Source organism: Theropithecus gelada, chromosome 1 (genome assembly GCF_003255815.1).
Source record: "Theropithecus gelada isolate Dixy chromosome 1, Tgel_1.0, whole genome shotgun sequence".
NCBI classification, from domain to species: Eukaryota; Metazoa; Chordata; class Mammalia; order Primates; family Cercopithecidae; genus Theropithecus; species Theropithecus gelada.
In genome coordinates this window covers 196164507-196191958 of record NC_037668.1, presented here as the reverse complement: position 1 = coordinate 196191958, position 27452 = coordinate 196164507, and the positions used below count along the sequence as shown (strand labels likewise).

Sequence of the window (27452 nt, the reverse complement as noted above, 5' to 3'; positions counted from 1 at the left end):
ATGTGTCCGGGAAGCAACTGAGTTAGGCATTAGTAGATCTGAGAGGAAAATTGAAATTTAGAAGCAAAATCAAAAGTGTTAGTAGAATCCATGTGAGTGGACAAAATCACCCAAGGAAAATGTCTAGACTAAGAAATGAAAGTAATTAAGGAGTGAATTCCAAAGAATGACATTCAAAAACCAGGCACAGCCAGTAAAAGGAATTAATGACTATGAACCTCAGTTGTCACAAACAGACTAAGCAATATAAATTTTGAGAAGTAATTACTGTATTTGGCATTTAAAAGGCCTTTAGAAACTTAAGCAAGAACAACTTTCTTGAAGGCATTAAAGAAGCCAGACAAAAGACTTCTGTCTGTTTGATATAAGTAAAAATAATATCCTTTCAATAAGTTTACTGATAGATAGGAGGACTGGGAAATAACTGGATAAACACAGGATGGATGACATGGTTTTGCTTTATTTAATTTTCATAAGATGTGTGACTTGAGCACTGAGTAGAAGGAACTGGAGAGGAAGAGGCTGAAAGCACAGGAAAGAAAAAAGACAACTGGAAGCGAAATGTAACAGATGGAAGCAAATGAGATCAAAAGCAAAGATGGATGGATTATCCTTTAATATCCCTTTCTCTACTCTAGAAATACAAGACTAAAGGCTTGGCAAAATTATAGATCAGTGTGTAGGTTGGGGGCATGAGGTTGAAGAATTGTTATACTTCATCATGTTTAGAAAGGAGAAATGAGAAGGGCAAAAGACAGGGTTTATAAGTGGAAGGTTTGAAAATGTCTTTACAGAAAATGGGGCAGGGGAAAACTGGGGTAACCAAAAGGATTGCTGAGTAGTATGAAGAAACAAGGGGTGATGGGTGGGGGCTCTGTTTCTAAATTCGTAGCTATAACTATCTAAAGATCTTTCTATCTTCCAGTTCATTATCCATAAGTGCTTAAAAGACACGATAGTTAAGTGAATTAACTAGAACCCTGGTACTCTCAAACATGTGGGTGAATTAAAATCACCTACAGGTTTATTTAAAATGCAAATACCGAGCCCCATTCCTTTCATTCAGAATTTCCAGGGGTGAAGTCCAAACAGTGAATTCCAGAAGCTCTCCAAGCAATCCCAAGAGAAATATCTGTTAAAAAAAAAAAAAAGAAAAGAAAGAAAGAAAGAAAAAAAGAAGAAGAAGAAGAAAGAAAAGAAAAGAAAAGAAAAGCAAGCACAGACCTAGAAGGTAACCAACTGGACAGACGAGAGCTGATCCAACATACATCTGTTAATGGCCCTCGTGGGGGCGTGGGGCAGTGCTCTGCCACTCACAAAAGCAAAAGGACTCCAAGATCTAGGGAGATTCAGATCAGTGTTGAGACAGTCACATACACACCACCCCATACTCTTAATAAAGCGCGTTAATGTGAATCTGTGAGCATGAAAAATGCCACGATGAACAATGAAAACACATAATGTTTGTTCAAAACAGGTTATTAGACTCGATGCCTTACCCTGAATTTTCTGTTTCATTACTCTAGAGACTTAGTAGCATCAGTGGAATTCAGGGTGTTATAAGAAATACGGAGAGCGAGTAAACTGCAGTAACAGCCCGTGGGAAGGGGGAAAGAGATAATGAGGAGAAGGTCGGGAGGACAGGACAACTTTAAGTGCCCATCCGCCAGAAGACTTGGAACGCTAAGTAGCTAGGACCCCACAGCCGTTCTTCTGACATCCCCTGGCACTCACCATTGTCTCAGGATCTCAGCACTAGAAAATAGGTATCGTTGAGACAGGAAGACACCACCACCAACACCATCATCCGGTTACTCAGGCAACAGAGCACCGCCCACTGTCGCACGGTGCGTGGGACGCCACCGCCCCACCTCTTCGTCCTTAGTGGCTGGGAGTAATCTCAGCAGCTTTCATCCAATCGACAGGCCCGCCCCTCCACGCTGTCGCCTGGGACTACGAGACGCCGTTTTTCTGTTTCCGGCAGTTTTACTTCCGTTTGTTTAACAGCTGGCCCGGAAGTTTAAGTGAATCTGAGGCTTGGGCTCCAAAAGTTGCTGTACGGTATTTTATTTTAAAGTAGACATCTGTCCGCTTTCCACTTACGGAGGCCTTACAGTGTGTGTTCTGTGTTACTTGAGTTTAAACGCACTGCAGAATGTATTTACCCTTCTCTTTTGGAAAAGTATTCCGGAAGCGAAACCCTGAGTAATCGGAAGTGGTTAGGAGTGAGAGAGCTCCTGGATATGTGGAGGGTCTGGGCGGGCCCCGGCTTCTGAATGGAAGAGGTCTGTGAGAAGTTAACCTGGTGATACCGATCCGAAGAGCCTATGAAGTGAAGCCCCCTGAAATACGGAGAATAAGAATCTTACAGGTAAATCCGAGGACAAGCAGGTGTAACTAAGGATGTTGGAAAGGGACGGAGGTCTGGCTGGAGCTTGTTGGCCAGTAGCTTTGGATTTAGGGAACGATTGTTGTTCCGGGAAGGCTTTTTCAGACAGGGATGGAACTTCGGTTTCGACTTCCCGGGACAGCAAAGGTTGACAGACTTGTCGCTTCCCGGCCTATCGCTCTCATACCTGCTCACTATCCCTACTTACTTCTTCACCCCCTCACCTTCATTTGGCATTTGCCAGCAGGCACTCGCTGTGCCTGTACGTTTCGCAGAGCAACTATCAAGGGCAGTTTCAGGGATCGTTACTCTTACGAAGGGTTTTTTGGATACCTCTTTTCGGAACAATAGACTGTAGTGTAGAAAAGTTTGTGACTGTTAAGAAAGTTAGTCGTCGGGTTCACTAATTGAACTGAGTTGTATCTAGTACTGAGAGCGATCTTTTTTTGTAGTGAAACCAGTTGTCATCTAGCGTACAGTTTGTCATATTTATATCATTGCAGTAGCGTCACCTTTTTATATGTTCTCTAGTAAATCTGAGTCTGCACTGTAGGCAGTGTGTACATTTCTGAAAGCATGTGCTTAATATATGTTTCTCCTTTTACTTTTGGAGCTACACTATTTTAACTTTTTATTACCAAAAAAGTATGAATTATGTTATCTTGAGTAATATTTTTTGTCGTTTGTTACACATCTAAACAGAAGCTCCTTTTTGATATGTGTGTGTGTGTCTGTGTGTGCATACGAATTGTGTCAGTATGTCTCCTAAGAAAGTAATTACTTTAAAATTACTTTAAAATTCCTCTTGTCATACGGATGACACAAAACCACCACAGTATCTTTGCCATTGATTGGCTAAAATTCAGGACATACTTCTGACAATTTAGAGTGTATTGGTGAGGATGATGAAATGGAATGTTTAGAAGTAAATCACTCCTTTTTTTTTTTTTTTTTTGAGACTTTTAGTAGACGTAACAATGCCTTCTGGGAGAATGGGATATAAGAGACATTTCCCTTTCTAAATGCATGCGTACTAAATACAGAAGCAATTAAAATATCATAACTTTTAAATTAGAGGTACTCAATGAATGTGTTTATATGATATTGTTTAAATTATTTCATATGCATACATTTCTAGGTTGTTCAGTAGAAGTCTTGGAGTGCATTTTCAGTGGTTAAGGGGAAAAAATGACTACTAAAAATTTAGAAACCAAAGGTAAGTGGCTTTTTTATAATTGTTTTTAAAACATGACATTTATGATGATGTGAAGGAACATTTGAGCCAGATAACTAGATCTCATGGACCCCCTTGGGAATCGTGTTATTTCAGATCCCTTTGTGTTTATTTTGTAGTGCAGTGTTTATATTTCAGTACTTTAGATGTACAAGTGAAATTTAACATCATTAATTAGAATTTATTAGGTGGCTGCTCTTAAACATTTAATGTTAATACAAAGTTTTTAACAGCTATATTCCCTATATGCTAGAAGATTAAGATTTAAATAAGAATATACATTTTTAAAGATTTAAGTAGATAGACAAAGCAACTAGGATGTATCAAAGATCTCTTTCATGTTGTATTAGTTTGCTGGGGTTGCTGTAACAAAGTACCATAAACTGTGTGGCTTGAACAACAAAATATATTGTCTCAGTTCTGGAGACTGGAAGTCCAAGATGAAAATGTCAACAAGGCTATGCTCCTTCAGAAGGCATTAGAGACACTGTCCTAGCTTCCAGTGGCTTGCTGGCAGTCTTTGGTGCTCCTTGTCTTGTAGACGTATCACCCTTATCTCTGCCTTCATATTCACGTGGCATTCTCCCTGTGTGCATGTTTCTGTGTCTAAATTTACCCTTTTTATAAAGACAGCAGTCATATTGAAAAAGGAACCCAGCCTACTCCTGTATGATTTCATCTTAACTAATTACATCTGCAGTGATCCTGTTTCCAAATGAAGTCTCATTCTGAGGTAGTGGGGGTTAGTACTTCAACATATAAAGATTTGGGGGACACAATTCAACCCCTAAATTGCTAAATACAGTAGTCACTTTTTAGTTTGTCCTCTCTAATATTTAATACTGTTGACCATTCCCTGCCTTTTGAGATACTTTCTTTTGATGACTTCCATGATGTCACTTTTATTTTCAGCCTACTCTGTAGCCTTTCACTGTCCAATGCAGTAATTATATGTGGCTATTTGATTTTAAATTAATATTTTCTAAAAATTAAAAATTCAGTTTCTCAGTGACACTTGCCAAACTTCAAGTGGTCAATAGGCAAATATGACTAGTGGCTATTTCAATCACTGAAGAAAATTTTGTTGGACAGCACTGCTGAAGCTGTATCTCCTCTGTTTCTTTTTCAGCCTCCTCTCCTTCTTATTTGTCTTTTAAGTATCAGTGCTTTTGACCACTGTTTCTTTTCTACTGTCATGACTTCAGTAATTATCTATATAAATGACTTCCAAATCTATCTATATCCCTGATCTCTTTCCTTATGATTCATACCCTTATAGACTACTGCTTACTGGCCATCCTTACATAGCTATAGGCAACAATTTTAACATGTCCCATAGTGAACTTCTCCTGACCCAGCTTATTTTTTGGATGGGGTGAATTCTGCATGCTAGAACCATCAGTGAAAGATGGAAAACTGTTTTCTAGATGCCAGTTTTTCAGCAAGCTGACCTCCAGCAGCATACCCTCTCTAAAAGCAGATTGAAATAAGTTTAGGAAACAAGGAAGAAAGATCATGCCCCTAAATATGTAATTGAATTTAATTCAGCTGTGCAACAGCATTTCATAAGTCACGAGAAGGCTTTTATACCATTAGATAAGCAAGTCAGAGACTGTAATGAAAGTAATAAACGGTGGATTAATGGGAAATAAGAGCAGTTAAATAATGTGAAAGCAACCAACATGGTGCTTGTCAAAAAGCAAAAACTAAATACAATATTATGATTAGTCATTAAAAGTACTGCCAAGTCCTCAGTGAAATTAAATTACTTTTTAATATTTATTATTACTTGTTTTTAATGAGGATTAGAGTTATAAGGTACTTTAACAAACATGATTTTATGTGATCGTAATTATCCAGTAAGGTAAATAATTCTATTAGCCATATTTCTGTGTAATCTGTCGTCTGATATTACTGAACAAAAGTTACTCGTATTGCATGGCCTGTGAAAAGGTGTACTTGGTTGACATTTGTCAGTTGTCTGTACTTCCTGTAACTGCCTCAGGAGATAAGTACAGTTGGTTTGGTAATAGCAACAGAACTTCCTCTCAGAAGACATTTGAGCAGTACTGTCATCATAAGAGGGATGTATCATGGCTGCTAGGGCTGTTTCTGAAAAGGAAACATACAGTAAATAGTAATAACTAGAAACTTAAAATCCAAAACTTTTCTTGGATGTGGGATTAAAATTAAAAGTAAAGCTATTGAAGTCAAATAGTTTAGTAATAGTAGACCAAATAGGAAGGTCTGAGATATTTAAGTATTTTTGATTCCATAAAACAGTCTAACACTAGTTCTGTAGAATAATAGGTATTAGGTAAAAAAGATATTCCATGAGCAGATAAATTCGAGAAATGCTGTATTAAAACAGAGGCTATAGGACCTCTTAAGAGTCTATAGTATAACTTTAATACTAATGTACACTGAAACTCTGTAGAGATGCAGCATGCAATATTGCCCACACTTATTTGACCAGGGAACTCTATCCATAGAGCCTTTGGTAAGAAGAATGCTTAGGTTCCAGTTCAGTAAATCTTGATGTAACTCTTAAGTCCATTGTATGTAACTTATTTTACTAATTTAATAATAGCTAACTAAACTTTATTAGGTGATATGGGTGACATTTAAAAGGATTCTTGATTTAAAATTACCACATGAGAATCCCTAATTTGTTTTAACTGTTTTATAACTGAATTTGTATATGTTCTAGAAAGTCTTTCAGACTATAACCAAGTTAGGAATTAATGATTTAGGGTAGAGGAAAAAAAATAAAGCAGTTTTTAAATGGGTTAGTTTTTGGATGTTAAAAATGAAACACTCTAGGTAGTCTATTAACAGATTAATAAACTTCAGTAAGCATTTATTCATTTTCTCTGTGACAAGCACCATTTTATTAGTTCATGATACAAAGATTAGGAGGCAGTCCATACCCTGAAGAGCTCCCAACAGTCTAGTCTACAAGAGAAACAAATTATTTTTGAAATATATACTACCATATTTGCATTACTCTGAAAGCACCAAGGGATGGGAGAAGGATGAGGTTAAGTGCTTTGTCCAAGGTCACACAATACATGGCAGTAGGGACTTAAGTTATTTTAACTCAGACTCTAGTGAGTTAGAGTTCTTTTCACTACCCCATTCTGCTGACTTAGGTACCTCTCATCATAGATTGAAGTATGAATAAAAGAGAAATATTTGTTCAATGACAGACTATGAAATTTTTTTTGCCTTAATATTGTAGAGCAAGGGTTGGCAAATTGTGGCCCTCAGCCTCCTGAGAATATTTGCAATCAGTTTGATAATAGTGGACATTAACACTGTTTAAGCCAAACAGTATCCTACATTTAAAAAATTCTGTTCTTCCCATTATTAGACCTATGTTATCAAAAAACTGTATTCAATTATTGTTGTTATAGTTTGAATTTCATCGATAAATTTTTTTTCTCTTATTGAATACTTACATGGTATCCTCAATTTTACCTTTTGGTTCACAAAGCCTAAAATATTTACTCTTTGGTCCTTTACAGAAAAAGTTTGCCAGCTCCCATTCCAGAATGTTAGACTAGTGACCTTTGTTCTTTTCGTACATTTCACCAATCCTGGTAGGCAATACGAATAAGCAAACCTTAGATATGTTTTAGTTCATTGATAATTGATCACAGGTGGAAGTAATGATGATGAATAATTTAAGGATTGTTTTGTTGGTTCCCTTCGAATAGTGGGGAAGAATAAGGATTGGTGTTTTTCTTGACTTAAGCATTACTCATAACTATGGAGCTGTTACCATAGGTCCTTGTCTTCCCACTTGAGATAAGATAATTATTCATAAATGTGTCCTGGATTGTGCCTACTGCGTATGTAATAAAGGTTGCTACATATGTCACAAGGAAAACTAGAATTATGAAAGTTACCAGGTGAGAAAATGTAAAGCCTTGGCTCTTCTGCCTGCTTACCTATGCACATTAGCTAGAATCATAGTTATTACTGAGAGGGAACGGTCATGTAATATATAATACAGCTTTGATATTCATAAATGCTTGAGTAAGTAGAACAGTTTAAATAAAGTTAAGAGTAAATTGGAATAGAAACAAGTTGATTGAACTTCTTGATTTCCCAACAAGGTATTTTGTTCAAAAAGAGATTTCTGTTAAATACGTATTAATGATTCTTTGCCTTTCAAATTTAACATTAATCATTTTGTAATTTGTTCTTGAATCTCTGTTACTTAAAATTCCAGCTCAAAAATGTTACAGCTTGCCTAGAAATCATATTTGACCATAATGGAAGTATCACACCTGTTTTTTATTTCCTCAGCCTCAGTGGGCCTGAACAATGGCTCTAGTGTGTATTTTTATTGTTGATGACTTTTATTAATTTATAGTTAATACATGATTCTATGTTACTTCTTAAATGCCAGAATGTCTTATTGACAAAATTAGACAAGTTAGTTAAGTTTAGACAAACTTAAAATCATATTTTAAGAATACAGGTGGCTAGGTGTGATGGCTCACACCTGTAATCCAAGCACTTTAGGAGGCTGAGGCCAGAGAATTGCTTGAACCTAGGAGTTCAAGACCATTCTGGACAACATGATAAAACCTCGTCCCTACAAAAAAAAAAAAAAAAAAAAAAAATTACTTGGTCATGGTGGCACATGCCTGTAGTCCCAGCTACTTGGGAGGCTGAGGTGGGAGGATCACCTGAGCCCAGGAGGTCAAGGCTGCAGTGAGCTGTTTTTAAATGATTCAGTGGAAATTCTCTTTGTCAGTGCTACCATGCTTTATTTTTAACTAATTTACCAAACCCAGCATGTTAGGCGTTTATTTCACTTTCTGAAGTATTCCTTTGTTTACCTTTTTAAAAGTAGAGTCAGTCCCAAGGCCCAAGGGGTGTTTAAACTTAGCTTACATTTCATATAGAAATGATACTATTTTATTCTAACATAAAATGTTTCGTAAAATAGAACATATTAACCATACCTCAGATATGTTTCCACCTCCTGTCTAATTAACGTAACTCAAGATTCCCAGAACATTTCTACATGGGAAAAATTTGAAAAAAGTAAATCTGTTAATTGAATAAATCGTTCTATAGTCTAGCAATATAACTTTAGGATTTACATAAGAGAATGAAAGTGAGAATGATATTTTATGGCATTAAATAAATTTATTTCTCTCCATATCAACATCCAAAGTTTATTAGGAATTTATATAAATAATAATAAAAGCAATAGGACCTAACATTTAATGAGTGCTTACTGTGTCAAATACCATTCTAAACAGTTTACATGTATTCTTATTTATTTTTAAGTACTATATAAATTATAGGCATTGAGCATGCAAATAAATAAATAGTAAGGATATTAGGCATAGATCCACAGATTACACTGGTAGAGTGATTTTGGAAGGCATTTCGGCCATACAGATCTTCAACAAACCCATTGATTTTATGCTTCGGAATTTATTTGAAAAAATAATTCATAAGAAAAATATGTAGGCATAAAAGTGTTCAATAAAGTCTTATTTATTATAGTGAAAAATTTGAAAGAGTCTAAATATTCAACAGTAGAATAATAAGAAAGTAAATGCTGTATTAACTTGAAGGGAATATTTTCTAGCCATAAAATAAAAAATATGTTAAGCTTACAAAATTTATTACAAGTGTAAAAGGAATTCTGTTTTAAGTCTTTGTTTTAGGAGATTATATTACACACACACACACATATATATACACACACACATATAGAGAGAGAGAGAGTGTCTACAGTATGCCACGCATTTGATCTTATTACATATATGTATATGGTTTGGTTGGACAGTGATGAATTCACTGAAGACCAATCAGTAGTTCATGATTGTCCTTAATGTTTCTATAGACATAAAATTTCTGTTGAAATATTTTTATACCACTTATTGCACACTTATTATATATTATCCTGTAGTACATTTTATCTTTTTACATGTATGTCCTGTCCCCTAAATTAGGTAGTAAATTTCTTAAGCATAGTGGTCTTACCTGATAGAATGTCTAGCCTACATTAGGTACCCAGCACCATGTTTGCTGCCCGTGACCAGTCAAAGTTCATCATTCTAATCATTGTCACTGATCTGTGTGCTCCTCTTTTGTCCCCCCACCTTGTTATCATTCATTTGTTTATAACATATATATAAAAAATATATATATATATGAATACTACATGCAAGGCACTTTATTGGGAATACAGTGCACTCAAATTGAAAGCCACTAGATGGAATGAGAGAACAATAAAATAATTTGGGTATGATATGGTGGAAGTGAGGTATAAGGATATTTAATCTGACAATTCAGTGTAGTTTCACTTCTGTAAGCAGGGCATAAACTGTTAGGCCTAAGAATAGGATTGAATCTTTTCTTAATACATTTTTCAGTGTAACATACATGTTGCTTCCTCTTACTACAAGAGTTCACAAAAACAGATGAATCTCTTATGATGTAGATGGTTTCAAATGTGCATATACATAGCTAAAATTTATTTTTAACTAACATTATTGAGTGTCTACAGTATGCCAAGCATTTGATCTTATTACATTTTTTCTTACCAAAATTCTATAGCAAAGTTGTTATCATCTCCAGTTTGCAAATTAGGAAATAGAGATTCATGGAAGATTAAATTATTTACCTGGGGTTATACTAGGAAGTAAAAGTCAGAACCAAATACTCTGATTCCTCTACTGAAGGAAAGTTTAAACATGTACCTTTTGTTGATACATGATTGTTTTGAAAATTACTTTTTCTCTGATTTTTTTTTTTTGCATTCTTTTTAGTGCGAGTAATTTTGAATATAGGGTTTAGCATTTTCTTAGCAATTTCTTGCTTAGAAAATTTCTTAGCATTTTCTTGGCATTTCTTCTTGGTAAGTTTCTGTTTTATTTCCTTTTTGTTAGTCACCCTTACTTCATCCCCAATCCGAGGAGCAGGAGATGGAATGGAAACTGAGGAGCCACCTAAATCTGTTGAAGTTACCTCTGGAGTCCAATCTAGAAAGCATCATAGTCTTCAGAGTCCATGGAAGAAAGCAGTTCCATCAGAGAGCCCAGGAGTTCTTCAGCTAGGGAAAATGCTCACTGAAAAAGCAATGGAAGTTGAAGCTGTAAGAATATTAGTTCCCAAAGCTGCTATAACTCACGATATCCCCCAAAAAAACACAAAGGTTAAGTCTCTGGGACATCATAAAGGAGAATTCCTTGGTCAGTCAGAGGGAGTTATAGAACCTAATAAGGAACTCTCAGAAGTAAAGAATGTATTAGAAAAGCTCAAGAATTCTGAAAGAAGGTTACTACAGGACAAAGAAGGTCTTTCAAACCAGCTCCGTGTACAGACAGAGGTAAGAACAGCCTTAATTGATATAATGAGTGCTAGTCTTTATGTCTGGACCTTTTGAATCTGCATGTTAGAAAACTACATTTCTTTATGGGAATGTCATTTATCCTAGCTTGTCATTTCTCTAAAATGCTTCCTCTTAAATTTCTCATTCTCTCTCAGTTCTCTAGAGATACTTTATATTGGGAACTTATACTCTAAACCTCATTGAAGATGGAGGTGTGAGGTGCTTTGGACAAGACCACCAATAAGTTATAAAAGTAGGTTACAATTATAAACTGCCAGACCAAATATTGACCAAGTCAGGCGTAGTAATTGACCAGCAGTCCTTGTTTAAGGATCCATAAATTTCAAGTATTTTTGCCTGTGTGTACAGGATACTTGGAATAAAGAGAATGGTGGTATAACTTACTGTGTCTTCATTGTAAATGAAAAAAATCTGTATTGCCTAAGTGTGTTGCTTTAATCTTTGCATCTTAGTAAAAATTGCCTTGCCCCCTTGTTTCTCTATTAGACCATACGTCTTTTGGCTAGATACAAGTCTTCATAAGTGAGACCATGGTTAGTGGTTTTTATCCAAATAATTTTTAAATAACTAGTTTCTCATTACAAAATGTAGTACAAATTTATGTTGTAAAAATTTTAGAAAATACAGAAAAACACAATGAAAATAGTGCCACCTGAATCATTTCATCCAGCTATACCTGCATAACCATATACATTGAGTTCACTTAGTGTTATAACCCACTTTTTTCAGTTATTAATGTTCTGCCATGTCACAGAATATTCTATTACAGTGTCATTATTAATAGCAACAGTGTTCTTCAATAGCTATACCATATACCAATACCCATTATTGGATATCTGTTTTAATTTTTTGCTGTTTTCAATAATGATGTAAAGAACATACTTACAAACATACTGGATTACTTCCTTTGCTTTAGTTTTTAAAAGTAATTTCTTAGGATGCAATAGACTAACTTATACATATTGAATAAAAAATATAAGACATTCTAAGTCATGTTTTTGATCAAAATGTATTGGTTTTGTTTTAATTTTTTTTCCTTTAAGTGTTGACGGGAACTATTTGTTATTTTCATAATGATTTTTACTCTTATTACAAGAAGCTCAGTTTATTACCACATGGACTGTGGATATAGATGTATAGAGAGTAGTGGAGAGATATGGTTTGTATATCATACAGAACTTAAATATTTAATTTTACTTTTTGATAGAGGCTTTAAGTCACGGAGGTCCAAAATTACACAGAAACACAGTCTCTTTTTGTTAATTTTGTTACATTAAAGTTAGTGATATTACTTTGAGCTTGTTGTATTGATTATGTTCTCTTCTAGGTAAATCGTGAGTTAAAAAAGTTACTGGTGGCTTCTGTTGGGGATGATCTTCAGTATCACTTTGAACGTCTAGCCCGTGAGAAAAATCAGCTTATTTTAGAAAATGAAGCCCTAGGTCGAAACACAGCTCAGCTTTCTGAACAGTTAGAACGTATGTCAATACAGTGTGATGTATGGCGAAGTAAATTCCTTGCAAGCAGGTATTTTCTACAGCAAATAGTGTTTCATTTCCTAGGTTTTGCTCCATCAGGTTTTTGATCTATAACACAAGAAAGTAGATGGTAATGTGAAAATTTCTGACTAAGGTCATCAAAGTACTTCATTTAAGATGTGGACTCTCTCTCCTCTGGATAGTCACACAGTCTTCCTAAATGGAGAAGTGATATAAGGATCATCCCTTATTCCCGAGTTCTAGTTTACTGTATAGTAAAAATACAGTGTTTAAGACCGAAACAAAACTGTAAATTCAGACGTCTAGTAAACATTGAAATCACAAAAAGCCAAACTAAATTATTTTTCTCCATTCAAATATTTGAACTCCCTAAGATAATATTATTCATTCTAAATGCTCTCTTCTCATGGTTCTTTTAACTATATAATAAAGCTTCTCAACCTTTTTCTCTCCATGCACAAATAGAAAATTATAACATTTTTATGACATACTGAATGAGGCTACTCTCATATGGTGGCAAAAATGCGGGGGTCCTCGTCCAGGCCTCTCGACACACTGGTGGTTGGGAAACTCTGCTATATAGTATGATTCTTTGTTTATCCCCTCCCTGCCTCAATTTACAGTTACCGGATAACAAGATCTGGATGTTATCCATCTGTGTATTTCTGGTACTTAGCAAAATACTTTACAGAGTATGTTTAATAACTGTTGATTTAAATTGAATCATCTGGAGATTTCTCACTGTTGATTTAAATTGAATCATCTGGAGATTTCTCACAAAACAGCCATAGGTGTATTTGAAGAACCATTGATTGTGATGAATACATTTTTAGGAAAATGTTTTTTTCATGTCTTAATATCTCTGACACTTTTTAGTAGTTGTTCACTCTCTTAACAGTCTTTCATTTATCTCCTAATTGTGCTAGTTCATTATGCTATTTGGAAGAATGAACTATTTATTCACTTAGAATGAAAGTTAATTGAGTTGATTCTTATTGAACATTTTTTAAGAGGCAAATCATGCATATATTATACAAATTACTGCAATATGCAACTTTTTAACATCTTGATCAACACCAATAGTAACATTTCATTAAATTTTTAAATAAAAATTAAATACGATTTTATTGGTATTTTAATTGATGTAATCTTCTAATGTCAAAATTTTTTTCATTTTGAGGAATTTGATAGTAACTGCAGTCTCAGACTTAAATTTTAATTTTGAATTTTTCAGCTGATTAACCATACTTGAACATTTTGCTTCAATTGCATCAACAGAAAATTGGTTAAATAAAATGTTGTGTATCCAATCAGTAGAAAACATGAAGCTAATTTTTGAAAAAACGGAATGAGATAGCTCTATATATGCTAATATGGAAAAGTCTCTAAGATAAATTATTAAATGAAAAACTAAGATTTAGAAAAGTGCGTATTCAGTATCTCTTTTTGTAAATAAAATGGATAAATTTATTTTTAACACATATGTATATGTTGAAACATACATAAAGTATTTTTTTTGAGAAGTGTAAAAAAACCTTGTTGGCTGCATATAAAAGAAGGATAGGGATGCTGGGCATAAGGAAAGACTTTATATATAAAGTCTTTTTATATCAATATTTTTCTGAGGGCAAAGAGGTAATTGAGTGTAAGAAGATAATTTAGTTTTGTTTGCCTCTTTAAGTTTTTCTGTGTTTAAAAACATTTAATAATTTTTTCTTTCAAATTTTGGTCAATCTAGAGTAAGATTGAGATGTACTCCAAAAGTCATTGTATAGGAAAGTTGAATAACTTTTGCCTTTGTCATTGTCTCAATGAATATTTTAACTGAATCCTTTTAATGAACTCTAAGCTCATAAACATTTTTAGTGTTCTTCAGTCAAAATTTAAAAACTGTGAAGTAACTATACTACGTTAAATCTTTGTTAGCTTCTGAAAGTGACAGTCACAAAGTAGTATATTCAATTTTTTATACTGTATTACTGTCAGCAAATTTATATGTAAGATTTTAATCTTTTTCAGGGTAATGGCAGATGAGTTAACCAACTCAAGAGCAGTTTTACAGCGTCAAAACCGTGATGCACACGGGGCTATACAGGATCTCCTAAGTGAACGGGAACAGTTTCGTCAAGAAATGATAGCTACCCAGAAGTATGGCACTTGTTTACATTCTGAACTCTTCTGCTTTCTCCTGCAAATTATGTTATTGTACTTTTGTGTGTGTTTGTTTGTTTGTTTTTGTTTTTGGTGTGTCTACATTTGATAACTTACTGAGCATATACTTTTAGTAGCATTTTAAAATAGATGCTCTGGGAGGGAGGAGGACTAAAAATATAGAAGGCATGCTTTTCACATTCTTAATTGGGGAAATAATTAGTTATGTCTGTATTAGAAGCATTCTCTGGATTTAAAAGCAATTGCTGGTTATAGTTGTAGTCATACAGTTTTTGGTAGAAGCCAAGGAGTGTACCTGTCTCTCCTGTGGAAGGAGATATTTTTGAAGACTTCCTGCAGTATTAGAGCTTGTTTTCATGTCCATATACTCCAGAACTATCAAAATTGATGGTCGTCCTTAAAAGCCTTTTGCATTTTTATGTAGTTGATTTATTACAGATAGAATCAGTAAGTGTCAAAGAGCAAATTATAGGGGACACTAGAAGAAAGAACACACAAGAAACCTCTAGCCAGTTTAATCGGGAAAAAAAGAGAAGATATACATTACCAGTATCAGGAATGAAGGGGGGGGTACAATATAGACTCTATACACATAAAAAAGATAATACAGAAATGTTATGAACAAATCCATGTCAATAAATTCAGTAATTTAGATGAAATGGACAAACTCCATGAAAAACAAACTACCAAAGGTTACTCAAGAACAAATAGATAACCTGAATAGCCCTAACCTGTTAAAACAAATATAATTTATAGTTAAAAATTAAATATTTTCCAGTAAAGGAAATTCCAGGTCTGGATGGATTCACTGATGAATGCTAGTAAACATCTAAGGAAGACATAAAACCAAATTTACAAAAATTATTCTAGAAAATAGAAGAGAAGGAAACAATTTCCAACTCATTTCATGAGGCCAGCATTATCTTGATACCAGAACCATTAGCCAAAAACCACCAACTAATATCTCTAATTGACATAAATGCAAAAATCCTTAACAGAATTTTAGTGAATCAAATCCAACAATACATAAAAAGTTTTATACATTATGACCAAGTAAAGTGAATCCCAGGAATTGTAGATTGATTTAGCATTCAAGAATCGATTAATGTAACTCACCAAAAAAGAAAAACTGTATGAATATCTCCATAGTTTCACAAATTATGTAAGTAGTTCCTATACTAAAAGGTGAGAATGAAAAGAAGTACTATTTGTTAAATGATTTTCAGGCAACAACCTAGTAGATTAACATATGCTTTCTGTAGTCTAACTTACTGGACTAAGACATCCAAATTTATGGAACTCTGAGAGAGAAAGGGATCAGGGAAAGATGTTATATAATTTCAGAAATATTTTTATTACTTATTTACTATTATTAATTTTTACATTTTGCTCTCTTACTAATGTCCAGTGTTCATGTGTGTTCTATGCAGATTATTGGAGGAGCTCTTAGTCTCTTTGCAATGGGGAAGACAGCAAACTTACTCCCCTAGTGTACAACCCCACAGCACAGCAGAGCTAGCATTAACAAATCACAAGTTGGCAAAAGCAGTAAATTCTCATCTTCTGGGAAATGTTGGCACTAACAATCAAAAAAAGATTCCATCAACAGTTGAATTCTGCAGCACTCCAGCTGAGAAAATGGCTGAAACGGTAAAATATTTTCTCTTTTGTGATCTGTGGAACTTCTAAGACTGTCCTCTTACTGAAAGGTGACATATTATCATGGAAAGTGTTTGGCATTAGGAATTAGGAAATGTGGGATCTAAACCACTCATGCTATTGAGTGTGTTATCTTGGAGGAAATTATTTCCTCTTCTGAACTTTAATATTTTCTAACACTACTATTCTATTTTTAAGGACAAAAAAAGTAATTGTTTTGAAAGAGGTCCTATGTTTTAGCTATTGAGTCACTGATAATCCTTTCCTTGAGTTCATTTTGATATAAAAACCACTGCGTAGAATTTTTAATGTAGTAGATTAAATCAGTATATTAATAGATTAGATTACTTCTGATCTAAGCAATTACTTAATTCCCACATATAGATGGAAATGTATCAAGTACTACAGAACAGATAGTATAGTCCTGGATGAATTCAAGGTCCATGCAGCTGGCTTGTCAAATACTCATCTCACATTTCTGTGACAACAACCAAGTTCACCTTCATTACAGCTCCCATGTCCCCATCCTGGGTCACTGCCAATCGCCGTAACTTTTGCACTATTAAAATCTTCAACTCAATCTCTCTCTCTCTCTCTCTGTGATCTGTGATCTCAACTTTTTTTCTTTCCAACTCTGATTCTTCATTCTGACTCCCTGGATGTGAACACATCTTTGATCACATAATTGTTTTTATTCCCTCGCTCCCTGTGTTTTTTTCTGTATCTCATCAGCTCACTCTTCTAGTTTCTCGTCCGGCTCTAGCTTGCCTAGACTCTATTCATAAGTGCCTTACTGCCTTATCTTCCTCTCCGAGTACGCTGAAAACCCCAGTCCTGTGTCAGTTCAGCTGTTTGCCTTTTTGTTTCAGTACCCATCAAATACTACCTCACATTCAGCAGATGACTTTCCTTCCTAATCCACAGAAGAAAAAGGGGACAGAGGCAGAAAACTGCCTGAAGGTCTCATTTGATATCCAGAAGCCTATCTGTATGGCAGCATACATTTCTCTGAGAGGAAAAGGTGTCCTTCCTCTTCTAAGCATACCTCCCCTCTAGGCTCTGGCTTCCCCCTCAACAGTTATTCTTTCTCTGTGTTGGTTCTTTCCTTTTGGCTTAAGAACATGTCCAAGCATCATTCATCTAAAAAAGAAAAATCTTCCCTCTATTGTAAGATCTCCGGATATGGCTTTATCATCTTCCCTTCACATCCAAGAATCTTGGACAAGTTGTCCATACATGTTTGTATTTACACACCATCCATTCCTCAATTACTACCATCACTTAAATCTGTAGACTTCCTGCCCCACTATTCTCAGTGAGTACTCTTAAAAAGGTCATGAACATTTACTATCATATTATACTGTATCGAGCATTCCTTCCTTGAAACTCCCTTGACCTTTGTAACATCACTCTTTCTTGTCCCTCTCTGAACTCTTCTTCATAGACATTTTTCCTCCTTTAGATGTTGATGTTTCATAGGAATCTGTTTTCACCTTTTCAAAATCCCTTCATTTCCTGAACACCGTACTCTTGCAATGATTCACTACTTTTGTGACCATTCTTTCTAAGTGTTTGAGGGGGAGGGGCATCCTCTTCCTATGACCCCTCTTGAGCTTTCTTAACATAACATACTTTCTGTATTCTCTTGGTGTTATTCTGTTACCATAGCTTTATGCTTGTGACTCTTCCATCTCAGACTTTTTCTGAGCCTGAGAGATTTATATCCAGCCAGGCATTTCCATCTACTTGTTTCACAGATGACTAAAAATAGAACCTCTTTTCTCCTTGCTTTTGCATTTGTACACCCCCCCCCCCAAAATCTCCTCCTTTTCCTGTACTCCCTGTCTTGATGAATTATACCTACTCTATAGTGCTGTTTTCAGATTTCCATAAAGAACACATATAAAGCCTGTAGCAGTTTCCAACATATTGTAATTTCTCAATAAATGGTAGCTATCATTGTTACTATTTCCTTCATTCCCCTAGTCCTGTTGATTTTACAGATCTTACCAGTTTTTTTCTAATTTATCCCCTCTCAAGTTCAAACAGCTGACTTCCAGCCTAGCCCACTGCAGTTGCCTCCTCACTGATACCCTGCCCTGCTTCTTAGCTGCTCCTGCCCTCCCACTACTGCCAGAGAGTTATTTCAGAACGCCATTTCAGTCATCAAACAGCTCCCAGTTTCCCTCATTATTGAATCAGAATTCATTCATACTGTATAGAAGGCTTTTTATAATCTTTTTTCCATCTCCCCTTCTCAAGAATCATTTCCCAAGTGTCACTACCCACTGCATTTCACATTCCAGCAGGGTTTAACCACTTTTCATGATGCACATAGGCTGTTGTATCTCATGCCTCTGTACATACTTTTTCTTGTCTAGACTGCCTTCTCCGCACCTCTTTTGTTGCCCAACCTCTATACCACCTTTAAGAACCTGCCTTCTCTGAATCTTGCTGGCAATCTGAAGTGTTCCTTCTCCAGCCTTCCATTGTACTTTGCACTTATATCTATAATTGCCCTTTACCATATTAAATTATAATAGTTTGATTTTCCATCCCTCTCCCAAACTGTAAACTCCTAAAGGGCTGGGGACTTTGTGTTTTTATGTTTCCTCAAGGTCTAGCATAATCCTTTGCACATAGTAAGTGCTCAGCTACTTACTGAATGAGTCAGTACCTAAAATTAATCATTTTTATCCAAAACTTTGTTTCTCCTTTTCTCTTTGTTGGGAAATTGTGTCACTGCCTACTTAGTTGCTGCCAGTAGCATTTGGTGTAGTTGACCACTCCCTCTTTCTTGAAATACTCTTTCCTAGGTTTATATAACCTTATACCGTACAGCCTTTTCTCTTTTATCCATCCATTTTATTTCACTAGACCATGTTAGGTATCCTCAGGGCTTGATTTAGATCCCCTTCTTCTCCCAGTCTTTTATCCACCACATTTTCCTATTCAACAAAACTGACAGCCCTTCTTCCTTAGTGTCTCTTAAACTTTTCAGTCCCATTGCTTCAAGGTACCATCATTTCTTAGCTAGATTATTACAATAACCTCCCTTTTTCTGTTCTTCTTATGTCTGCTTATGCATACTGCTTCCTCCATCCCCCATACTGTGTATAGAATGATCTCTCTGAAAGGCACCCTGCATAAAATCCTTCCCCATCACTTTCAGGCTAAAATACAGAAACCTTTCTGTTCATATTAGTGTGTCAGTCTCCTGCTCCTGAATTCCCTTAGCATTTTGTTTCACTCTCTCTCTCTAAAGACCTGCAATGTAATAACATCTTTATAGTATTTGAGAACTTATTTTCTCTTCTAAATTTATAAACAACATTAAGGTAAGCCCTTCATCTTTGCTTATCCTCTAGCACCAAACCAAATTCCATAAAAATAGAAGGATCTCAAAAACTAAATTGAAAAAGCAGTCTAGTTGAAAAATAGAGGTGCTAAAGTAAGTTGATGGCTCTTAAATAATGCCAGGACATTCTTAGAGTAGTGATGGCTCTTTGGGTTTGGTGGTAACTTAGAAGGGAAAAAAAAAAAAATTCTGCAGGACCACATAACCGCTAGGGAAACAGGCATCACCAGCCATTCCAGAAAGCTGCTTTGAACAAGCCTTATATAAGAAAGAGAGAAAGCACTTTTCCCGATTCATTTCACAATTCTTTCCATTGCAGTGCTTGTTACCTTTGTACCATAACCCAAACACATCATGTGGTGATGATTAGGAAAATATGAACATGTGAATCGAGAGCTGTGAGCCAGGCACGTTATCCCTGCCCTTAACTGGAGAACTTTTTTCAGCTCAAGAGTTCCTGTTTTGGGTCTCAGTAAACGAGACAGATTAGGAAAAATCAGAGGAGAAGAAGAATTAGGAGAGCATTGTGTTGTGGAATCCAGGAAACAAAAACATGGCTGTAATCATAAAATACTGCATATAAATTAGAAAAAGAGAAATGAAAAGCCATTGATACTATAAATGAAAAGTTATCAAGGATTTTGAAATATCATTTCCATAGAAGAATGGATCCTTCTATTTTTATGGAATTTGGTTTGGTGCTAGAGGATAAGCAAAGATGAAGGGCTTACTTTAACATTGTTTATAAATTTAGAAGAGAAAATAAGTTCTCAAATACTAAAGATGTTATTACATTACAGGTCTTTAGAGAGAGAGAGAAACAAAATGCTAAGGGAATTCAGGAGCAGGAGACTGACACACTAATATGAACAGAAAGGTTTCTGTATTTTAGCCTGAAAAATATAGAAATCTTGATTCTGAGCAGTTGAATGAAAGACTGAAGAGGGGAAGTAGTAAGTCCATTTTGGTTAAGGAAAAAAAAAATTGACATCACTTAATGATATAATTGACACATAAAAAAACTGACATCACTTAATGATATAACCTCATTTTCTTCTCTGTTTTGCTGCTTTCCTACCAATATCTGTGAAACATTAATGTCATCATTTAAAAATATATGTAACCTAGATAATCTAGTAATTAGACATCAATGTTAAATTTACAGCTTAAGAAAGGAAGTAAGTTGTCTTTTCAATCAGATTCGTCATTCAGTTTTTATAAGTTACATACTAATGAAGTGGAACTTTATAGGTAGGCATACATCAATGAAATCATAGGCTTTTACTATCTATATTGCATACTTCTGACATTATATCTTATTTTCCTTAGGTTCTAAGAATTTTAGATCCAGTTACCTGTACAGAGAGTTCACCAGATAATCCATTTTTTGAGTCTTCATCAACCACCTTACTTGCTGCAAAGAAAAATATTGGACGATTTCATCCCTATACTAGATATGAAAACATAACTTTCAATTGCTGCAATCACTGCCAGGGAGAACTGATTGCCCTTTAACAGTCAATATGTTGGAGGCATGCTAAGGTACTTGTTCATTACCCAAGAGTCATTATTATTTGGGAACTGGGGTTCTTACAATGCTAGAAGTAATATCACTTCCTATTTACAAAATGTATACACCCAAAGATGTTTTATGTACTAGACTCCAGATTACCCTTTCCTAATAAATATCTCAGGGTAAGTAAAGAAACTGTATAGATATATTTAAAATAGAGAATACTTTCCAAGCAATACATGATACCTTTCCTAAAAGACTCTAAAAGAAAAAGATTCTGCAACTCTCTTTTAAGCACTAAATTATTGTTTATCTTGCTGGATATTTTATATGAACAGTGTTTATTTAGATGCATTAAAGCAAAGGTAGGCAAACTACAACCATGGGTCAAATATGGCCACACCCATTCATTTGCTATTGTCTAAGTTGCTTTTGCATTACAACTGCAGAGTTGAATAGATGCAGCAGATCCTTTACAGAAAAAGTTTTCTGACCCCAACTCTAAAGTAATTGTAGTAGGAAGCTGGAGGACTTTCTTTCCCTTTATGGTAATTTTTTGAGCTACAAAAGAGCCTTGCAGAAATGGATGAAGGAATTAATCTTTTAAAAATAAATGCTATATGATAAAAAAATATTTTAGAGCCAAATTAACAGGTACTTCAGCAAAACATGCTAATTTTATGCAGGGATTCTGTATTCGGAATGGACACAATCTGACATATATAAAAGAAATAGATTATTAACTATTGACTCTTATTTAGCAAATGCAACAGACAAGAATATCCAACTTGATATTTATAAAAGGTAGACTTTTTCTAAAACAGTATATAAGCTCAAAGAAAAAAATGCAATCTATCAATTAATATATATTATGTAATATATATTATTGTGTATTTATGATTAGCCATCATAAATGCCCATTGCTTGGCCTTTAATAATAATCACATAATATTTATATCAAATTATACAAATTTGTTGCAGAAGTGCCTGTCAGAGAAATCATCAAAAGACAAACCTGGTCAAATAATAGTAATTGTAATGTCTATGATTTTTTTTTGTCTGACTCATCTGAGTTATATTTAGTTTTCAAGTGGCAATAAATTTATCTACCTTCTTTATTGTGACTATTCCTTTTTTCCCCCAGAATTAGTGCTTTGATTTAGGTCTTTGTCTAGCTTAACTACTTCCAATTGATTCTTCAGCCTTTTCTTTTAGGTTTACTTACTATAAAAGTCTCAGAAGAAAACATAAGGGGAAAGCTTCACGACATTGTATTTGGCAATAATTTTTTTGAATATGACAACAGAAGCACAGGCAACAAAAAAAAATTGATAAATTGAATTTCATCAAAATTTCCAATTTTTGTGCATCAAAAGAGGCAGTGAAAAGGCAACACAGAGAATGGGAGAAGATGTTTGCAAATCATATATCTGATAACCGTCTAGTGTCCAGAATATATAAAGCACTCCTACAACTCAACCACCAAGAAACAACCCAATAAAAATTAGCAAAGGGGCTGGGCATGGCGGCTCATGCCTGTAATCCCAGCACTTTGGGAGGCTGAGGTGGACGGATCACCTGAGGCCAGGAGTTCAAGACAAGCCTAGCCAACATGGTGAAACCCCATCTCTACTAAAAATACAAAAAATTAGTTGGCATGGTGGTGGGCGCCTGCAATCCCAGCTACTTGGGAGGCTGAGGCAGATAATTTTTTGAACCTGGGAGGCGGAGGTTGCAGTGAGCCGAGATCACGCCACCACTGCACTTCAGCCTGGGCAACAGGGTGAAACTCTGTCTCAAAAAAAAACAAAAAACAAACAAACAAAAATATTAGCCGTGCATGGTGGTGGATGCCTGTATTCCCAGCTACTTGAGAGAGTGAGGCAGGCAAATTGCTTGAACCCGGGAGGTGGAGGCTGCAGTGAGCCGAGATCACGCATTGCTCTCCAGCCTAGGCAACGAGAGAAACTTCATCTCAAAAAAAAAACAAAAAAAAAAATTAGCAAAGGACCTGAATAGACATTTCTCCAAAGAGGACATACAGATGGCCAATAAGCACATCAGAAGATGCTCAACATAACTACTCATTAAGGAAATGCAAATTAATACCACTTCACATCCATTAGGATGGCAATTATCAAAAGAGCAAATTATAAATGTTGTCAAAGATCTGGAGAAATTGGAACCCTTATGCATTGTGTGTGGGAATGTAAAATGTTGAAAAGAGTGTGGCAGGTCCTCAAAATATTAAACATACAGTTGCCATATGGCCTAGCAATTCTGCTTCTAGGTAGATTCCCAAAAGAAAGCAGAAACTGGGATAGATATTTGTACAACAGTGTTCACAGCTGCGTTATTCACAATAGCCAAAAGGTGGATATAACCCAGTGTCCATTGATGGATGAATAGATAAACAAAATCTGGTATATACATGTGAAGAAATACTATTCAGCCTTAAAAAGGAATGAAATTTGATGCTACAATGTAGATGAACCTTTATAATATTACACTAAGTAAAATAAGTCAGACACAAAAAGTCAAATATCAAATGATTCCATTTAGATGAATTCCTAAAAGAGACAAATTTGTAGAGACAGAAAGCAGAATACTGGTTGTCAGGGCCTGGAGAGAGTGTAGAATGGGAAGTTTTTATTTGGTGGTATAGAATTACAGATTGGGATGACAAAAAAGTTCTGGAGATAAACAGTGACGATGATTGTACAACAATGTCAGTCCACTTAATGCTACTGCATTGTACATTTAAAAAATATTTAAAATGGTAAATTTTACACATATGTTACAATTTTTAAAAAATTACATACACTCTTGTAACCACAAACTAGTGGCACACTTCTGCAACTGCTGGTTTAACGGTGTCAATAACAATAAAGATAAGAGTTAGTGAGCTAAATTTAAAAAATAAAAAAGATCTCAAATGAGCAATCTAACATAACACCTTAAGGAAATAAAAAAAAGGACAAACTAAACCCAGTGTGAGCAGAAGGAAGGAAATTAAGATTACAGTGCAGACAAATAAAATAGAGAATAGAAAAACAAGAGAGATAATGAAAGAAGTCAAAAGTTAGTTCTTTAAAAAGAAAGACCAAATTGACAAATCTGTAGCCATACTAAGAAAAATAAAACACATAAAACTAAAAGCAGAAATGAAAGTGTGGACATTATTAGTAACCTTACATAAAGAAAAACTGTACACCAATAAACTAGGTAAACTAGTTTACAGACAAATTCCTAGAAAGACATGTATTAGCCCATTCTCATGCTGCAAAAAGAAATAACCTGAGTAATTTATAAAGGAAAGAGGTTTTCAAAAAGGGAGAATTATTCTGAGGCTAGATCATGTGATGCTTTTACAGTGCACTTAAAAAAATTTTTTTTTTCCACACGAGATTTCTAAGTGTCTAAATTACACTTTTTCTTTAAAAACCCAGAGTAGCTTCTGTTGCAATAGCTATTAATGAAGAAAACAGAATTCAGTCAACCGAGAAGAAAAAAACTTTTGCTCAAAAAGACAAGGTCCTAAGAGAGAAATAAACAAAAACATGAAGGCCTTTTAAATACAAGCATGCACACGTGCACACATACATTTACATATCTTGGATGTTAGCTTTTAATTAAGCTGACCATTGAGCTCCTAAAAATTATATTTTCCTTCCCAGAGGCCTCTCAGCAGAAATGGACCCAATACCTCCCGTTTTTAAGTTTACATGGTATCAAAAGGAGTGAGACAGATACACAAACAAGTGGAGACAAATTTTGGACAACACAAGGGGAGGTGCACTCGGGCAAAACAGATTCAAACCCTGATCTCAATAAAATGCAAAGCGGGTGTATAACCAAGCCTTATTGCTTCCCTTGCCAGTGCCGGACATATGGCTTAACAAGCCTAGATAGGAAATCAGTAGGCTCCCGGCGGCATACCGTCTGGTTAACTCACCCTTTGAGTTCCTCCGCTCCTGATCTCCATTCTAACCCAGTAGTGTAAGAGATGTGCACTTTTGAGCACGGGACAGCCTTCAAGAGGGTCCCTGGGAAAATCTCACCTGCAGCTGCTGGGATCCCCCTGAAGACCGTCTCGTTGCAAGCCGCTGGCCGCTAAATGCAGCACCATTCTGGTCTCTCCTGGCTGGCCCACCAAATTTTGTTCCCAGACCAAACTGAGGGTCGTCGGGCTACTGTTTCTCGTGGCCCATAACGAGACTCAAATGAACTGGGGAGGAAGAGAGGTTTCATTTCTGCAACCGGTTACAGGGAGAAGGCCTGGAAATTATTGCCAGACCAACTCAAAATTATAAAGTTTTCCAGAGCTTATATACCTTCTAAGCTATATGTCCATGTGTAAGTGTGCATTCATCTAAGTGATTAACTTCTTTTAATCTATAACTAAGATCTGAGTCCTGAAGACCTTCCTCTGGAGCCTCAGTAAATTTACTTAATCTAAACGGGTCCAGGTGCTGGGGGGATTACCCTTGTCTACTGCTAAATCACGGAGGTTTGGGGAGTTCCTTCAGACGCCCAATAAACTTGTGGAGGCCTGGGAAGTTTCTTCAGACCCACAATAAAACTTATTTAATCCTAAATGGGCCTTGTGAAGAATTCCTTTATTATTTTGTCATGCTTTAAGGCCCAGGAAAGGCCTAGGCAAAACTCTTGATGGGCTTTTATGTCATCCCAGCCTTCGTATAATGGGACTGGCTTTTAATATTTAACTTAACCCCTCAGTCAGTAGTGACACAGTTGTTATGGAGGCCTGCATGAGTGAGACCTGGCCTGCCACAATCCTGTGTTCATGTATTGAAAGACTATATTATTAAGATGACAGTACTACCCAAAGCAGTCTACAGATTCACTGAAAGCCCTACCAAAATTCCAAAGGCCTTTTTGCAAAAATGGAAAACCTGACCTTCAAACTCATATGGAATTGTAAACGCCATGAATAGCCAAAACAATGCAGAAAAGGCCAAAGTTGGAGGACTGACACTTCCCGGTTTCAGAACTTACTATAAAGCTGCAGTGATCTGAACAGTGGGCTGCTGGCACAAGTACAGATGATACTAACATACAGATCAATAGAATAGAATTGAGGCTTCAGAAATAAACCCATATATCTGTGGCCAACTGACTTGCAACAAATGATGCTGCAATAACTGAATGTACACATACAAAAATAAGTTGGAACCTCTGTGATATTGTGATAGAAGAAGAAATACATATCTTGGTCTTATACCAGTTTCCTGACACATAGCTCCTAAAACCCTTGGAACATCCCAAGTTCCCAAGCTATGAGTGTCTTTGTGTGCTAATGAAATGACTAATGTCTGGGGGACCTGAATGGGGGGTAGTTGCCAGGAGGAACCAACCAAGTAATTAGAGAGTAGACCTCCAGGGGAGGGGGAAGTCCTGAAGGTTAAGTTGATCACCAGTAGCCAATGATTTAATCATTCATGCCTTCATAATGAAGCCCCTCACTCCATAAAAACCCAAAAGGTTTAAGACAGCTTTCTAGGTTGCTGAACATGTGCAGGTACCGGCATAGAAGCTCCACCACCCTTCCTCCATACTTTGCCCCATGAATCTCTTCAATCTGGCTATTCCTGAGTTGTATCCTTTTAAAAGAGATAAACGTGTTTCTCTGAGTTCTGTAAGCCATTCTAGCAAATTAATGTGGAAACTGTAACTGAGGGACCTGTTATTTGCAATTGACGTCCAAAGTAGGGGGCAGTTTCATGGGACTGAGCCTGGGTGTAAGGTCTGCATTAACTCTGGCTAGTGTCAGAATTGAATTGTAGAATACCTAGTTGGTGTCTGCAGAGAATGGGGAAATTGTTTGGTCTTGGGGAAAACAACCTAAACATCTGGTGTCGGAAGTGATGTACTGAGTATTGAGAGTATAGAAGGAAACACAGTTCGTTTTTTCTTACTCTACCTCACACCATATATAAAAATTAAGTAAAAATGAATCAAACTGGCTGGGTGCAGTAACTCATAACTCAAGCCTGTAATCCCAGCATTTTGGCAGGCTGAAGCAGGTGGATCAGCTGAGGTCAGGAGTTTGAGACCAGCTTGACCAACATGGAGAAACCCCGTCTCTACTGAAAATACAAAAAATAGCTGGGCATGGTGGCGAGCGCCTGTAATCCCAGCTACTCAGCAGGCTGAGGCAGGAGAATTGCTTGAACCAGGGAGGTGGAGGTTGCAGTGAGCCGAGATGTGCCACAGCACT

At 35.8% G+C, this 27452-nt stretch overlaps 2 protein-coding genes across 5 annotated transcripts in view; one reads left to right on the top strand and one right to left on the bottom strand.

Annotated features, from left to right (window-relative positions):
- The window catches only part of NME7 (NME/NM23 family member 7), a 207770-nt gene extending 205749 nt beyond the window's left edge, over nucleotides 1–2021 (bottom strand). For 2 of the 3 annotated variants that reach the window (XM_025363376.1, XM_025363382.1), the window contains exon 1: nucleotides 1735–1990. In XM_025363376.1, the coding sequence (XP_025219161.1) occupies nucleotides 1735–1737 (3 nt within the window). In that variant the 5' untranslated portion in view covers nucleotides 1738–1990. Of the gene's footprint in view, nucleotides 1–1734 lie in introns of all 3 variants that reach the window. The other variant, XR_003116277.1, reaches the window with a different exon arrangement.
- Nucleotides 1907–27452, top strand: part of BLZF1 (basic leucine zipper nuclear factor 1) — a 28530-nt gene continuing 2984 nt past the window's right edge. Inside the window, exons 1-8 of one of the 2 annotated variants that reach the window (XM_025363369.1) lie at nucleotides 2047–2218; nucleotides 2286–2371; nucleotides 3528–3605; nucleotides 10547–10986; nucleotides 12338–12537; nucleotides 14529–14657; nucleotides 16112–16331; nucleotides 21028–22329. In XM_025363369.1, coding sequence (XP_025219154.1) covers nucleotides 3578–3605; nucleotides 10547–10986; nucleotides 12338–12537; nucleotides 14529–14657; nucleotides 16112–16331; nucleotides 21028–21213 — 1203 coding nt within the window. In that variant the 5' untranslated portion in view covers nucleotides 2047–2218; nucleotides 2286–2371; nucleotides 3528–3577 and the 3' untranslated portion in view covers nucleotides 21214–22329. Of the gene's footprint in view, nucleotides 2372–3527; nucleotides 3606–10546; nucleotides 10987–12337; nucleotides 12538–14528; nucleotides 14658–16111; nucleotides 16332–21027; nucleotides 22330–27452 lie in introns of those variants that run through there. The other variant, XM_025363360.1, reaches the window with a different exon arrangement.